The sequence below is a fragment of the Psammomys obesus genome, unplaced genomic scaffold (assembly GCF_907164565.1).
Source record: "Psammomys obesus unplaced genomic scaffold, mPsaObe1.curated_primary_1811, whole genome shotgun sequence".
NCBI lineage: Eukaryota > Metazoa > Chordata > Mammalia > Rodentia > Muridae > Psammomys > Psammomys obesus.
Genome location: NW_026592666.1, coordinates 11,377,909 through 11,395,595, shown reverse-complemented (window position 1 = coordinate 11,395,595; position 17,687 = coordinate 11,377,909). Strand labels below are relative to the sequence as shown.

Sequence of the window (17,687 nt, the reverse complement as noted above, 5' to 3'; positions counted from 1 at the left end):
AATAAAATTTATTCTGTTTGTATTTTCTAATTGTGACTGAACTTGTAACACTGGACATGTAACAAAAAATCAAAGACTCTGTACTTCTTAGGAAATCATTAGTCGTCTTTGTTCTATGAAAGCTATATGGCACCTGGTTGCCAGTAAGCCAGAGCTGCGAGACCATCCTGACTTCCTGCTGCTGGGCCTGCCTCCCACCTCCTTCCCCTCAGCCTCCTTAGCTCCCTGCAGTCACTCTGTTGATGATGGCTGCAGTGGAGACCTCCTTTACAAACCTTCCTGAGCCATCCTGCCTCCCCTGCGCCACCAGAAGCAATCTCCCCTCTGAGCTCCAACACAGAGCAGACTCCACCCATTGTTTTAGTTGTTCTGCCTGCATGCATGCTTGTACACGGATGTGCAATGCCCAAGGAGGCCAGAAGAGGGTGCTGGGTCCTCTAAGACTGTCATTTCAGGTGGCTGTGAGCACCACTCGGGTGTGAGGAGTCAAATGTGGGTCACCTGAGTCCAGGCCCATCAACTCATGGTTAGCACGCGTCACCGTTTCTGTCAAGATATAAGCTCCTACAGGACTGTTTGTGTACAGCTCATCTGTGGCTCAAAAGGCCGAATCCTTCGGTGAAATGTGTGAATGCAGGGCACTAAACCTCAGTCCCCACAGCACACGTGGAAACAGAAGCAACACTCGCTGCTGTGCTCACTGCACCTGCAGTCACAGCTGTGCTGGTGGAAACGGGGACAACTGCAGGCAAATTATTGCTCCTGGTCTGGGCACCGTTTGTCACCAGACTCACACTCAACACTCACGTCTTCTTGTAGGTTTTTTCATAGGTGGGATGTACCAAATCCTCATCTTCAGGTTCTTCTGGAACTTCACAATTTCTAGACAGAAAAAAGATCACATGGGAATAACACATCACCAGTTCTGTTCAGTCACCTCCAACAGTACTTTCTGCCTTTCCAGAAAGGGCACTACCAACTATATGGTACCTGAACTGTGGGTCAGGGTTATTGGAGCAATACCATTTTTCTGGAAGCTGATCTATCCCATCTGGTAACTTTCGCCACTTTAGACAAGCATCACACTGAACCCACGTCTGATCAGGACGCTTCCTTCAACGAAACAAGAACAAATATTAAAGCAGGAATTAGCAACTCTTCAGTATTTCATTTATTTTCTAAGTTGTTTCCACACTAAGTATCTGCTTATTTCCAATCCTGAAACCTGTGTGACTGAACTGCATTGACTGTATGTAAAATTAACTTTTTAAATGTTGGCAACTTTCAAGAGGTTATGGTCACATACCAATTTGAATGAACAATTTAAGTATCTTCTTTAATCCTAGCACTTGGAAGGCAGAAGGGTGTCTGTAAGCTCCAGGCTACTCAGGGGTATAGTGAGACCCGGCCTTTAAAAGGGGCGGTGGTTGGTAGTGGTACAATCTTTTAACCCCAGTACTTGTAGGACAGAGGTGGGTGGATCTGAGTTTGAGGCCAACCAAGTCTACAGAGAAAGAAAGTTCCTGGTCAGCCATGGCTACAAGGGAAGCCCTGTCTCAAAAATTAAGAGGTGGAGAGTGGGAGAGGGAGAGAGACTGTCTTAGGAAGAAATTATATATAGCTAGCTAGAGAAAGAATGCATTGGATAAGAGCATGTGTGCTTTCTAAAGGAGCCAGGTAGTCCCAACACACACTTGACAACTCACAACCTCGGTACCTCCAGTTCCAGGGGATCCAACAGCCAGGTGGACACCAGACACTCATGGGGTAGACAGACAGACATACAAGCAATACACCCAAATACTTAAGTAAGAAATATTTTCAAAAAGCAATTATGAAGACTCATTTTATATAAGGTTTTCTCTTTGAGACAGTGTTTCAACTCTAGACTGACATCACACTTTTCCCCCTTCTTTATATGGTCTTTTGAGTCAGGCACTCGTTAGGCAGACTAGGCTGGCCTCCAACTTAAGAGAGCCACCTACCTCAGCCTCCTGAACACTGAAACAGAATGCAGATAGCCTCAAATTCTTCATCCTCCAGTGGCAGGCTGCTGAATGCAGGATCACACACCTGAGTCACCAGTAACTTTTGTCTGTATATGTTTGCTGGCATGCTTGCTGACATGTGTACATGTGCTTGTGTAGGCCAGAGGTCAACCTGCAGTGTCTCTCTTTAGCACACTGCACACTTGTCTTTTTTGAGGCAGGTTCTCTCGCTGGCCAGGAACTCACCACATAGGCAGGGCTAACTAACCAGCTACAAAGCCCTACAGGAATTACACATGCAGGACCCCAGGTCCAGCTAGGTCACCTGGGTTCTAGCATCAATGCAGAGCCTCATCCTTGCCAGCAAGCACGTTATTGACTGAGCTGTGTGTCTATTTCCTCTCCAGTAACTTTTCAGTGCAGTTTTTAACAGTGGGGTATGAGCATTCAAAGCCTGGGGCACATGCTTTCTTTGATCCCAGCACTGGGGAGGCAAAGGCAGAGGAGCCCAAGTTCAAAGGCAGAGTAGACTTGGTAAGTCCTTGCTGCAAACCACACAAAACAAGAGCTGGCCTAGACTTCAGCGGCGTGCTTTCCCAGCAGAGGGCCCAGATGAGTGTTCTGTGTGAACAAGGCCTTAACAACATAAAACTTTTCAAATGACCTCAGTGTTTACAAAGTAACAAGTAAAACTAAGCTAACAACCCTGCTTTCCTAAGATCACTAAACTAACTTTGTCAACTAATTAGCTTGCCAATACCTGCAGTTTTGTGGCTATGAAGGTGCGACACAGCGCCATGTTCATCTACAGACTGCTGGTGTGCGCTACATGCACTAATGAGCACGTGCCAGGCCTCATACTGCCCAGTCCTTTTCTTTTCATTTACTTTATTGTTTCATTTTGTGTATAAGAGTTTTGCTTGTATGTCTGTGCAGCATGCGATTAGCTGATACCTAGGATGCCACAAGAGGCTATAGGATTCCTGGCACTGGAGTTAGACAGTTGTTGAGGCACCAGGTGGTGCTGGGAGTAGACTAGAAGCTGAGTCCTCTGAAACAGCTCTTAGCCACTGGGCAATCTCTCCAGATCCAGGGCATCCAACACCCTCTTTTAGTCTCTGTCAGCACTAGGCATACATGGTACACAACACACACACGCAGGCAAATAAAATTAAATATACATAAAAATGTTTTAAAAGATGAAATAAACAATATCAACAGATAACAGCTCATTAACTTGGAGAGTATGGATTCACCTTTAGTATGAGCCCTGAATCTGTGAAAGGCCACAGCAGTGCCACCATCTCTAAGAGTCCCTCAGGACTCAGTATGCGGTACTTAGTACTCAGCACTCAGTACTTACTGTATGTCTTCAACAGGCAAACTTAGAGGGTATTCTGAATTTTTTTTCACTTTCATTTCATTCCAGTAATCATTCAGCTTCTCTCCTAATGCTAGTATTGTAAGCCTTAAAAAAAAAAATTTAAAAAAAAAATCATAACATTAATTCAAGAAAAAAATCAATTCAAGATCAATTTTAAAAAGTAAACATATAACAAAAAATTATTCAGTAATGATTGTTAGGATATTGTGAGCCAGGCGTGGTGGCGCATATCTGTGATCCCAGTACTTGGGAGGCGGAGGCAGATAGATCTTGTGAGTTCGAGGCCAGCCCAGTCTATAAAGCAAGTCCAAGACAGCCAGGGCTACACAGGAAAACCCTGTCTCAAAAAACCAAAAAGAATATTGTGAGTAGAAAGGAAAAATTCTAACAGTATGGCTAATAAATAACATTCACAGATGCTCATTTTCTTTCAGTGTCGACCATAGTAAGTCCCTTGATCATCTAGGAGGAAAGCAGGGGAACACAAAGGGAGAAGAAGACGGGATGGGGTGCCCTGGAGGGGAAGCTCAGCTACAGTGTACTTGTCTGCTACGTATAAAGCAAGCAGAAGAGGAGCAGGCTACCAGGCCCTCTACTGACGCATAGGCTACCAGTTCCTGAGAGGAGCAGAGGTCCCTGCATTTCAATCCCAGCTAATGAGCGCTCAGCTTCACAGCTGTACATGCTGCTGCTGCTTTTTTTTTTTAAGTTTCTGAGACAGGTATTTCCACATATTCCCATCTGTCTCGGAATTTACAATGTGGACCAGGCTAGCCTTGAACTCACAGAGATTTGCCCATCTCTGCCTCCCAAAGGCTGTACAACCATGCCCAGACAACACCAGATTTTAAAGTCAATGTGACATTCAGAATTTAAAACAAAGCTTTTATAAAAACTGGCTCTTCAGCTGGGCAACATGGCACATGCCTTTCATCCCAGCACTGGAAGGCAGAGACAGGCAGATCTCTGAATTGGAGGTCAGCCTGGCCAAAAGAGCTAGTTCCAGGGCAGCCAGGGCTACACAGAGAAACCCTGTCTTTAAAAACCAATCAATCAATCAATCAATAAATAGGTGAGTGAAAAACAAACAACAACAAAAACTGGATCTTATATTTAAGTCTGGCAGGTTAATTTTATAGACAACTACCACCATGAAACTTATTCCAATTCAATTCCTTGAGGCTTTATTTTGATCCCAGAAGTCCTCCTATAAATGTACACAATGATACCCAAAAGACAACTCACCTTCCTTTCTAACCGGTCACATCTGTCTAACACTTTTTTGACTTTTCTAATCTTTTTATCATCATACCTCAAGCTATACATCTACATTCACTTCTCCTAAGAATATGGCAGAGTGGAAACAAGGTCAGAGGATATATATACATTAATATACAGCTTTACTGAGTGGACTACTGGCTTTCAGAAGATAGCCAATGATTTCCAAAGCTATCAGTAACTTAAGAACACCAGCCCTGTTCCATTCTGCCAACACCTACCACGTCCTTTGCCTTTTGGAGGTGTTTCAGTTTTGTCTGTGCTACTGATATGTTTTTAGTCCTGTATCAGACTGCCTAATTGGGCTACAGTGTGGTCAGCGGCAGAGCCAGGCCCCGCCCCAGCGAGTTTGAGCCCTTCAGTACAGCTCTAGCACTGCCACAGGCAGCAGCTCTGGAGAGACAACCGTTTCCTAGCACACTATCACGTGATCTCTGAAATACACCATATGAAGAGATGAGTAAAAGGTCATGGACTTTTAGAGCGTCTATAATTCCACTAACATAGACTTCTAGTTACCATGGGTTTCGTGCAATCTAACAATGATTAAAGAAATACTATGAAGAGAAAAACAACAACAAAGCATCAACATGCAGAATTAGTCCACCTGCTTTCTTCTGCAGGACTCTCTTAGGTGGCTCTGGCTGACTTTCTGGTAAGAATATAAAACAGACCTAGTAAGTACTGACACCAGCTCACATCTGCTTCAAGAAATTAAGTGATTTACTTACCTATTAAATTTCATTCCACAATGCTTTATGCTTTAGTTTACAGATCTTTGTATTTTCAGATCAGACTCCCCATGAAGGTGGTATTTTTCCCCCTTAGTAGTAGTAATTTTTTAAGCTAGGGTCTCACACTTTACTATAGACCAAAGGGGTATAGCAACTCTCCTGCCTCAGCTCCATATTACTAGAACTATAGATGTGAGTCACCAGCCCAGCTATTTGTTACTTTTCTTTCCAGCGCCTCCCTCAACCCCCCCCTTTTTAGTTTTTTGAGACAGGGTTTCTCTGTGTAGCCTTGGCTGTCCTAGAACTTGATCTGTAGACCAGGCTGGCCTTGAACGCACAGAGACCTGCCTGCCTCTGCCTCCCTAGTACTAGAATCACTCCTAGGCTTCTTTTCTGCCTTTCCATGTTTACATTACTTACTTTAATGTATGTACCATGCTGTGTGAGTGGACACAGATGCTCAAGGCAGCAGAGAAGTCTGAGGAGTGGTGTCCCTCCCAGCTGTGACTGGGCTCTGGGGTCACACTGGGGTTGCCAGGCTGGTGCAGTAAGTACTGTTATCCTGTAGCCACTCGTCCTTCTCGCTCACTTTCCTGGATCTACTAGCTAGCTACTCCCTCAGCAACAACGGTGAATAGCTAATATACCCATTCATTCTCACTCTTAGAGGAGACATACATAATTAACATTTAGAAATGAAACCCATCCATTTAATATCTTTCTAATATTATTAATATTAAAATATTAATTTAATAATATTTTTAATATATTTTATGAATTCTCTCTGCTTAGCATGCCCTTCAATTGATGGTTACAAAGGTTTCTTTTAAAAAATAAAACCTCACAAGTGCTGGTGCTGGAGAGATGGCTCAGAGATTAAAAGCACTGGTGGTTCTTCCAAAGGTCCCGAGTTCAATTCCCAGCACCCACATGGTTGCTCATAACCATCAATAGTGAGACCTGGTGCCCTCTTTTCGTGTACTGTATAAATAATAAATAAATTAATCATAAAAAACAACAACAACAACAAAAAACTCATTAGTGGATGCTGAGTATAGTGGCACACACCTTAGATTCCAGCACTCAGGAGGCAGAGGCCATTCTGCATGGCAAGTTCCAGGCCAACCAGAGCTATATAATAAGATTCTATCTCAGACAGACAAACAGACAGAGCAGACCTGTCTAAGCTTTTTGACATCAGATATAAATACAATTTGGAGCCTGCCTTGATGGATTTTGGTCCAGTATTTCTTCGTTGTGCCCTTGCCCCTTGCTTTTGGAATAATAATGTATATTTTGCTCCATTCTGTGGAAGTATACAATATGCTTTTTTATTTTACAGGGCTTACAGATAAAGAGAATGTCTTGACTCTCAGAAGACTTTAGACTTTTGAAGTGTGTTGAGGATTTTTTTTTTTTTTTTAACGATAGAGGATTTTGCAGTATAGCTGTTGGCTATTCCTGCCAACTCAAGTAGCATAGACTCCTTTGTAAACTTTGTAACCCTTGTATTGTATACTTCCCAGGAAAGTCCCCTGGCCCCTGATGAGGAGCTTCAGAAGGGAGGCAGGGCCACTTCAAGTTTTACCTCTGGGCTCCCCTACATCTTTCCCCGGTCCCTGCTTCAACTCCCCTGGGAGCCAACCCCTGTGGTCCCTGAAATGGGTGCTTGGATTTTCGGGCTGTGCTGCTGGGCTCTCTATACTACCGGGCGGCAGCACCTCAGGACTCCAGAGTGGCTGAGGCTAAATCTCCACAGTGCAGGGCCCTGAGATCAGACTCCTGAAGAAACTGAGAAGCTGAAGCCACAGAGAAGCAGCAGCACCTGAGACCTCAGTTACAGCTGCTGCCGACAGGGAACTCAGGAGGGAGGAACTCAGGAACTCAGCCTGTTTAACTGGCGCTAGTCTGTGAGCTCTATCGCCACCTGTATGGCAACAGCGTCTAAACTAGCCATTCCTCTGAGGCAAGGAGCTCCATGACACTGCCAGCCAGGGACCAGGACCAGGCATCTGGCCCCTCAGTGTAAATTCACAGATTATGTGAAGGAAGTTGTTTCCTCAGCTCAGAGTTCAAGTCTATATAAACCCCTTGAGGCATAAATCAATCGGCTCCTTCCCCACCCCTCTCTGTCATAATAACGGCATTTCCAGCCTCTATAACTGTCACAAAGGCCATCTCCTGCCCCTCAGTAGGCCCCTTCTCAGATTATAATAATTTTGTAATAATCTTTCAGAAAAGTCTGAACAAAACCCCTCCAACCCTTGAGCTCCCCAAGCTCAGAACTTGAAATCCCACCAATCCTCACCCTAGAAAGTGTCACCCCCTAAGAAATCCTAAACAAAGGCTGTGTTTGCTCAGCTCTCTGCTGCCTTCTCCCAGGAGCAGAGGCACCTACTCCTGGATTCATCCCTCCACACCCTGGACCCTCCAATAAATCCCTTTTATAAGAGACTTGCTGTCTGGGTGACTGTCTCACTGGAAGAAGCCACGAAGAGAAGCCAAAAAGGAATGGGGCTGAGGCTCCGGAGCTCCTCAGCTCAGCTGGAGAAACCCCCCTCTCCCCCCGGGAGCTGCACTGCCTCTGCTGAGCAGGCCTCCTCCCAGAGCTGTGTTCAAAGCCCGTGTGCGCGCCACAAGAACCCATCTCAAATACATCCTCCGGCTAAAGGGGCGGAGGCCTGAATATTCCAGCCATCTTCTTAACCCGCTTCCTCAGAACATCAATAATGTAAAGGAGCAACATACCTGTACTCATTAGTGTAGTCAAAGTCTTGCTTGTTATGAGTTGGCTTAAGGAAATTACATTCTATAATTCCAACCACTCCAACACCCATGTTATTTGCCTGAAACATAATGAAACAGCATTTTAGACATAACACATGATGCTCACTCTACCTATCAACGAAGATTTACATCATAAACTACTTTCTTATACTTTATCTTATATGACTCCCTTGAAATTTCCTGGTTAAGTGCTTAGGTTTTTTTGTAAGTTAATTCCTATATGTTAAGAGTTTTCTTCCAAAGCCATAACTGGCTGGTATCCATTTAGGTGGGAATTATGCTCAAACTGACACAAGGGGAAGGACCACATCTACTGTGCTGTGTTTGCTTTCACAGACGCCACCTAACCTGAGCGGTCCTGCTGCACAGAACCAGCAGCCCCGTCCTGCCACTGTTAAACCAATGTAACAACAGACACTTGCAGCTGCAGTTTGAGTCTTCTGCCTAAACAGCAGTCTAAACAAATCCACACTGCCGTGCTGTGCAGAACTAAAACACTTGAGGAAAAAAAGAGAGAGAAACAAAGAAAGCACACCTAGCCTTAAACTTTTTAACACCCACTCATTTTGGCAGCAGATACTAAAATTAGAAGAGTACACAGATTAACATAGCCCCTGAGCATGGGTGACATGGGAGCCCTTTAAGTGTTTCATATTTAAGTCAAACAACAAAACTTTTATCAAGACGATTTATTCTCATAATTGTCACCCAATACCTAGAAAACACAGGAACTCTAATGTATACAGAAAAAACATTATGGTGGACTATGACTAAATAAATAACTAAACTCAATATTATAACAATGAAAGTTACTTCCAAGGGCAGTAATTCTAGGGCCAGAAAAACAGCTCAAGGAACAGGCTCCTGTTACCAAGCCTGTTGACCTGAGGCCTCAGGTGGGAGGAGGGCAGCTGTCATCAGCTACTGTTTTTCAGGCTAGTTCCATACGCAATAAAAACAGCCAAGTTAGAACAACAAATACACTCCAATCAATTTCATTCCAGTAAGAAATGATCAAGTGATCAACATCCAAATGCATCCCATGTGTTACAGAAGGTAGCACAGAGGCTGAGGCAAGAGAAGACTGAGACCAGCCTGAGCTATGCAGTGAGATGGTCACAAGACAGACAAGACAACCACCACAAAACTTACCTCCACTCAACTTAGCCAGAGACCCATTTCTGTGCCTGAGAACCACACTGACTATTAAGTCTCTGGCAAACTGTATACACTTAGTAGTCAAAATTTCCACATCTATAAGTTAAAAAAAAAATCTCTCTCTCCTTTTGTAGGATGACAGATTAATGGAATGCAAATAAAAAATGAATGCAGACAAATGCCATGCTAGCTGCTTTTACAAGACTGACACCAAGCCTTGGTGTTAAAAGCACTGGCTGCTCTTCCAGAGGACCTGGGTTCAATTTCCAGCACCCACATAGCAGTCTCAACTGGCTGTAACTCCAGAACTGACACTGTTACACAGACATACATGCAGGCAAAACACCAATGCACTTTTAAAAAGGTGTGGTGGCACACACCTTCAATCCCAGCATCTGGGAGACAGAGGCCAGCGGGTCAACACAGTGAGTTCCAGGGTAGTCAGGGCTACATAGACAGGCACCATCTCAAAACACACATACCCCCTCCCATCTCCAGAAAACACTGACACCTAAGAGGGCATGAGCAAGAGAATACTGTAAAATTACCTGTGACCTAATATACTTTTCTTCTGTTGAAAACATTTTCTAATAAAAATCTTACCTTTAACTGACATCCCACTTTTTCATAAGCCTTGATGAGTCTATTTCTGTGATACATCATTATTCCATAGTGATCTTTATTTCTGCAGTTGAATCCAAAGGTAATTCTCACTGTTCTAGTCTTAAAAATATTAAGAAAAATTCTGAACACAACAGTTCATTCTCTTCTAGTGACCCTTTCTCTATCATGAGTAAGTCCCAATACACAAGGGCTAGACAGATGATGGTCTCCTACAGGACACAGTTTGACCCTCGGATCTACGGGGCGGCTTACAACCACTTCAGCCTCAAGGGACCAACACACTCTACTGCCCTCCTTGGCACACACACATTCAGGCAAAACACTCAGATACATAACATAAAAATGAATAAGTCCTTTAAAAAGAACTTGGCATCAGCCAGTGTCCAGAATCACCACAAAGTACATGTAGAAAGAAATCTGGAGACTGAATTCTTCTGAGGGAGGGCTGACAAGATGGCCAGAAGGTAAAGATGCCACTAAGCATGAAGCTGAACAGCTGAGTTTAATTCCTGGACTCAGAGGGTGAAAGGAGAACCGACTACCACAAGTTGTCCTCTGACCTACACACACACACACACACACACACACACACACACACACACACACACGATTTTAAAAAATACAGGGATAAAAAGGGAAAGAGCAAATGATACAGAATATGCCCTACGTTTATACAGAATTAAAAATAAAGGATACTAAAAACTTAGGTCGGTAAACATCACGCTCGATGTAGGCAAGACTCTTTGAAACTAGCTGTGTCTTCACTTTCTGTCCACGTAGGATGATCTGCATTCTTGGCTTAAGGTATAGAATACTGCAGTAAGCCTGCAAAGAAACATAGCAAACTCTGTCCTTTCCAAAGAACTATTCACAGATTTGTTCAACATTACTCAGATATAAATTTAAAGAGAAGGTACAAACACTTTAGTTCCTCAGACTATGGAGGTGGGGGCATAGTTCAGAGGTAAACATGGTATGAGGCCCTGGACTCACACTCAACTATCAAAAGCAACACAAAATTATTTTTTAAAAATAATTATTTTAAAAAATTGATGTAGAGTCTCAATACAGCATAATTCACCTAAAACTCAACACAGAGGTTTTGTAGACCAGACTGGCCTCAAACTCCACCTGCCTCTGCCTCCCTGAATGCTGGGATTACAGGCGTGTGCCACCACAGCCAGCAGAATGTTTTTAAAGTTAAAAAAAAAAAAACAACAACAACAAATAAAATGATAAATGAGAAAAAAATCTGCAAATCAATAGGACATTTTTCCAACCTTTTGGCATTATAATTCAAAAAGACACAAACTAAAGCAAGCTGTTGGGCAAAAACTAAGAGGCAATCTCAAATTCAAAGAGGAGCTTGCTATAAGGTGGACGGTTTTGAAAACCCTGGTTTTCACGGTTGTGAAGGGCCTTGTCCCTCACATTCAGCCTCCATACCTCTCAAGTGTTGGGTCACAGGATTGCTAGAACACCCGGCTCAAAAGATGTCTTCATGTCTTTTCTCTCTCTCTCTCTCTCTCTTTTTTTTGGGGGGGGGTATTTTTGAAACAGGGTCTCACTCTGCAGGCAGGCTAGCTTCAGACTGAGAGTAACCTCTCGCCTGGACTTCAGAGTGCTGAAAAGACAGCTGTGGGGCACCGTGCCCAGCTTGTCTTCATTCAACACAGGACAACTTGGCTTGGCACAGGGGCACATGCCTGTGATCCCACAGTTAGAAAGCTGAGACGGGAAGACAGGTATCAGGCCAGTCTAGGCTACACAGGAAGACCTTAGCACAGAAAAACAGAAAGATAACTTCAGAAAATGAATGGAGCACTATACACTAAAACACGTTCTTCTGTCTCCCCTTCACTGTGACAAATCTCCGAATGAAGTGTGTTAAATACTTCAGATGGATGAAAGACTCAATAGGAAACTAAAATCTGAACTTTGACTTCTTTTCCCCTGGCTCCTGATTTCAAGGTGTGATGTCTTTCTAAAACTCACTCATGGTCTCTGGAACACTGCACTGCGCTGGTACCACAACTGTGTACTCTCATTGGTGTGGGCCTGTTTTACACTTAAGCAGATGACTTTAATAGCAATGACATATCCCAGTAATTGGATATGATAAGAAATTGTATACATTTGTCCCTACCACACCTTCCTTAGAACTGTGAGCCAAAATAAACCTGCCCTTGTTAAATTGCTTTTGTTGGGGATTTGTCACAGAGAAAAATAACAGATCTTATCTGATAACACAATCTATTTCTAAATCAAGAGATACTTACAAAATATTATTACTGTATATTAGCTAGTCAATAATTTATTGCTTTACAAGACAAATCAAAGTATATTAGGTATATATACTACAACATGATAATTTTGAAACACTCAATTTGGTATTTTGTGACTTGAACTGATCAGCACGGTCACCACAAAATGCACTTATGATCAATTCAAATAAACTGAGTGCAGATTCGAAAATCGAAAGCACTGTGAGAACTCATGTCTGAAAAGTAAAACAAGGTTCCCCCTCTCTGCTCTCTCAGACTGGGCCTTGTGTAACCCAGGCTGACCCCCAACTCTCTAGGTAGGGAAGGGTGACCTTAAAATCCTGACGCTCTGTGACTTCCTCACCTCCCCATTCCATTCTAGGGTTACAGGCATGTACCACCGTGCCCAGTTTATGTGTTTCTAAGGATTGAACCCAGGGCCTTGTGCATGCTAAGCAAGCATTATGCCGACTAAGCTGTTACCGACCCCCGACCACCCACTATGGTTTTCTCAGCAAAAGTAACAACCAGTACACCAATAAGTAGCTCAGCGGCTGCCTCGTGTCTAACGCTCGTGCAGTCGGGAACCTCTGGAGGCTGTGCCGCCCACGCCTGCTCCAGGGCGTGCTGGTTGCTCATTTCCAACAACGCTGGGTACATACCCTTAAGGAGTAGTCACTCTCAGGGGCAATTTGGTCCATTCTTTCTTGTTTCTTATACCCTTTCTTCCCTGCAATGTCATCCAAATCCTCAGGAATTCTGATGTCGTATTTATCCTTATCAAAATCAAATTCTGTTGCATTTTTGTAACTGTAAGAAAAAATATAGAAAGAAGCAAAATTATCAATAAAAAAATTAGAAAAAAAGAAAAAATAAAGACAGATATTAAAAGAAACAAAGAAAGAAATAGGAAGAAAGAAAAAGAGAAAGGAAGAAAGAAAGGAGAAGAAAATTTAACTCTACATCAAGAAAAACAAGCAAATACAAAATGGTAAGGAAATAAATAAGCAAACAGCCAGCTGGGATCAGGAGGCAACTATGAAACACTCAAAGACAAAGACAAGGCCCAGGTAGAGTCTGGAAACCCACATCCATGCCAACTGCATCCTAAAGTGGTACAGTGCTCTGCAGAGACTGGCAGGCTCCTGGAGCCTGGCAATACAGCTACCATGTGACCTAAATGCCTGCAGCCATGTCTTCAGCAGTGCCTTTCATTTCCTTTTGTTTCTCAAGACAGGGTTTCTCTGTGTAGCCCTGGCTGTCCTGGACTCACTCTGTAGAGCAGGCTGGCCTTGAGCTCAGAGATCTCACATCTGCTGGATTAATCTACAGGCGTACGCCACACTGCCAGCACAGTGTCAGCCCAAAACAAGTGGATCTGGACTCGCAAGGGAACGGATGGAGGTGTGAAAAGCAGCAAACTGCTTTACTGACACATGCTCAGAGCTGGAAACACCTGCAGGAATCCCAAGAGTTTCACACCTAGAATTACCTTTTATGTAACTTCTTGAAACCCTAAGACCAAGCAAAGGTCAAGGTCATACCAGGGACTGGAGACGCACAGCACAGAGGAAGCAAGTGTGGCCCACCACACACTGTGCTGAGCCAAGCATCCTGCAGTTTACTGCAGCAAGGGCGGAACCTGCCACTGTTAACACTTAAGATACCTGATAAAGGGGACACGACAGCCAGGGGCACATGAATTACTAGTTACTGCAAAAAAGAAAAAAAAAGAACAGCTTCACTGAGAAATTACCAGGACTGACAAGAAGATGAATGCAAACCAAAGAAAAGAGGGATTCAGTACACCAAAAAAACAAATCATAAACGCTTTAAGTTTAATGCCATTGGTGCTTTATTTATGCTTCAGTGCATTGTAGGCTTCTCACAATTACTAATATTTACTTATTTACTGAGAGAGAGAGAAAGGGTATGTGTGTGTGAGTGAGAGAGAGTGTGTTTGTGCAAATTTGAGAACAGTTTTGGGAACTTCATTCTCATCTTCCACATGGAGCTGAGGGACTGAACTCACACTGTCAGGCTTGGCTACAAGCTTTCCTTTAACCCACTGAGTTATCTCATAAATTCAACTACTAAAATTTTAGCAAGGCAAAATTTTCACCTATATTACTTACTGGGCTGCTAGCTCATTAGATCTAAATTCTACAAACTAGACTAGCAAGTATTCTTTTTTTTTTCTCTTTCTCTTTTTTGGATAGTGTTTTTTTGGGGGGTGGTGTGGGGGGGTGACCTAGGAATGGACTAATATACTGGAAAAACTGAATGACAGGACCAAGATTTTAGAGCAGTTTGCAAATAACTCTTTGAAGCCAAAGTGGGCTCAATAAAATATCTTGGAAAAGACAAACCACAAAGTACGTCAATAAATGCTTTTTTCATTCCATGCATTTCTACTCTGTTTAAAAAGGCTTAAACACAATGCAACCAACCCTGTACATGAACTTCACTGCCCAACAAAGGTCTATGTTTACCTTCGAAGATTCCAAATGATGATCCTTGTCCCTTTCTTCCCCATGATAGCATCGAGTTCTGCCAGCAATTTCTGTTCCGTAGAAAACAGAGAATGTTCCAGAATCGCTGCTAGGCTTGCTTTTGATTCTGCTAAATTAATCATCTGTCGTATGTCCTTAGTTAAAGATTGCAATCAACAACAAATTTTACACAATTATAATATAGAAAGCAACTTTAAGAAACTCAGCAAAAATCAATCCCTAAGTTATTTTGAAATCTTAAAGCAACAATGTGATTTCCAATGAACACAAGGGAAGATGAGAACTGAGCATGTCACAGTGGTCAGAGGAATACATGCACATGCCAGCTGGGGGAGCAGGACCATGAGTTCAAGGCAACCCTACTCAAGCTGTATGAGGGAGGAAAGATGGCAGATGCATCATTTCCAACTCAGTGCTTTTGTCAATGAGTTTCTACAGTCAAAACAGGCCAACATAGTCGTTTTTATTAATCCACAATATGCTTGAAATAAGGAACTATAAAGTAAGCAAAGTGGGTCATGCTTGTAATTGCTGCTGCATAAGAGGCTGGGGCCTTCCATATTCCATTACACACTGAAACCATGTCTAAGAAAAAGGAGAGCTATGGAGTAAGTTTGCCATTTTGTGCTGCTGTAGATCGAACCCAGGTCCTCATACATTGCAGACCAGTACTCGATTGTAACCTGCTTAAACTCTATAGCCCCTCTGTAGAGACCTGCTTTAGTTCTTGGCATAACTGTGGCTCCTCTGTTAACACCTGCTGTAGCCTTTAGCATATCAGAAGCCATTTTGCCTCTCAAGTCTCCATTTTTATTATGCCTTTATAGTTTCACTTCTCAAACTTTGTTTACTTTGTATATTTCTCAAATTTTGGACATTCTATGAAGTACCCCAACTGTAGAACCAAACAAGTTGAAACACTTTGTCTAGCTAGTCAAAATGATATAATGTTGCTTCTTATACCTGGATACCGTGGTTGTGGTTTTGTTACCTAATTGCAGTTTGTTTCCTACAGCTGGTTACATTTTTGTTACCTAGTTGTTACCTAGTTATGGTTTTTTTGTATTTAAAAAAAAAAAAACTTAGAAGCAGACCAACATCACAGTCTGGCTCTCCAGTCCAGATTATGGATGGGCCTGACCAGTCAGTTTTTGTTCAGTATTCAACAAACTTTCATCAACATCAGTCTGAGTCTGGTGTCCAATGGTCAGTATGAGGCTATCCCTGAACCCATTGCATCTATGGTGAACTCTATCTCCAGCCCTGGAAAAAGTAACTCATCTGGGTGTTGTGGCACCTGTAATTCCCAGCACTCAGGAGGCAGAGGCAAGCAATCTCTGTGAGTTCAAGACCAGACAGGGTTACACAGTGAGACCTTCTCAAACAAACAAAGCAATCAAATAACTACAACCATAACCATATTATGCTAAGGATTTCCACAGCAGATTTCCAGTAAAGAAAAGACTAACCCCAAACTGTAGGTACAGGGTAAAGGAAGTATATATACAGACAAGAATTGGAATATATATCATTAAAAAAATAATAATTTGGGGGCTAGAGAGTTAGAGCACTTGTTGCTCTTGTAGATGGGGTTCGATTCCTAGCACCCACATGGCAGCTCAGAGCCAAGGGAAGCTAGTTGTGGTGGTGCACACCTTTAATTCCACTGCTTGGAGGCAAAGGATCTCTGTGAGCCAGGGGCCATCTTGGTCTAGGCAGCAACTTCCAGGCCAGATGAGGCTGTAGGGCTATATAGTGAGACTATATCTCAAAAAGAAAAAGCAAATACAGATTGTCAAGGATGGGAAGAAATTGGAACTTTTGTGCTCCATTGTACCAAAATGGCTGGCAACATAGCTCTGCAGGTTTAAAACCAACCAATCAACAGACAAACAAACAAAAACAAAACTGCCAGCCCAAAGCCCTGAGTTCAATCCCTGGTAGAGAAGAGGACTCCTAAAAGTTGACCTCCAAATAAACACCATGGCACATGTGTGTAGTCCTAGGGGAATCAACACCCTTTTCTGACATCTGAGATACCACAAATGCACATGGTATATGTGCATTTGTGTATAATGCAGACAAAACACTATACACATAAAATAATTTTAAGAGCTGTATGCTCTTAAACCTAGCTCTTGGTTGGATGGGACAAAGGCAAGCCTGAATAACACGAAGGAACCCTTTCTAAAACAAGAGAACACAGGACAAGACAAGAATTGAGAAAGATGAAAAAGAGTGCTCCATTTTTTTTTTTTTTTTTTTTTTTTTACGTTTCTCCACAGCATTCACTCCAAAATCAAAAGGATATGGTGTTTGTTGAATGTCACAATTGGAACAACAACATGTTCTGCTTTTATGGCTTCCAGGTAGGTCTGAGACAAGAAGCCCACACTCATGGTTTCTCCATTTTTGGTAAAAACTATTGCATCTTTGCCCAATCGCATAGAACCTGACTTGAAGCCGTTCCCATACAATCCAACTGGGACATGACCATTCATGGTGACTTTGTCACTGAAGCCAAAGCTAAAAAGAAAGATTTAAACAATAAACACTCATATTTTTAACTTAAAATTTCAGTAAATATTAAATTTTAGTAAATTTAATAAATGTAATACCAAACAAAAAGCCTGGTTCTTACGCTGACTCCAACCATCCTGAAAGTATAATCTTTGGGTAGGTAAGTCTGACCTACAGTGATGTTTTCTGGAACTCACACCAGCTCACCACCTGGAAAGGCTCGCTAAATGTCTGGGTTATAACTCAGGTCTGCAGCCCTTTAGATTTCACACCCTCGGTCATGATTACTGACTGGGTCAATTTGACTGTCTGGCAGTAGAAGGGACACTGAAGAGATAACTAAAGGCGTCTGCTCCTAGACTGTCCACCCTCCACTGTCCACCCTCCACTCTGCACTGTCCACTCTGTACTGTCCACCCTCCACTCTGCACTGTCCA

General features: G+C 42.8%; 1 protein-coding gene across 1 annotated transcript in view; it reads right to left on the bottom strand.

Annotated features, from left to right (window-relative positions):
* Nucleotides 1–17,687, bottom strand: part of Morc3 (MORC family CW-type zinc finger 3) — a gene marked incomplete in the record, with an annotated part of 39,308 nt that overhangs the window by 11,229 nt on the left and 10,392 nt on the right. Inside the window, 9 exon segments of the mRNA XM_055614873.1 lie at nucleotides 808–882; nucleotides 991–1,113; nucleotides 3,352–3,456; nucleotides 8,133–8,230; nucleotides 9,933–10,052; nucleotides 10,650–10,778; nucleotides 12,880–13,027; nucleotides 14,710–14,858; nucleotides 17,043–17,256. Coding sequence (XP_055470848.1) covers nucleotides 808–882; nucleotides 991–1,113; nucleotides 3,352–3,456; nucleotides 8,133–8,230; nucleotides 9,933–10,052; nucleotides 10,650–10,778; nucleotides 12,880–13,027; nucleotides 14,710–14,858; nucleotides 17,043–17,256 — 1,161 coding nt within the window.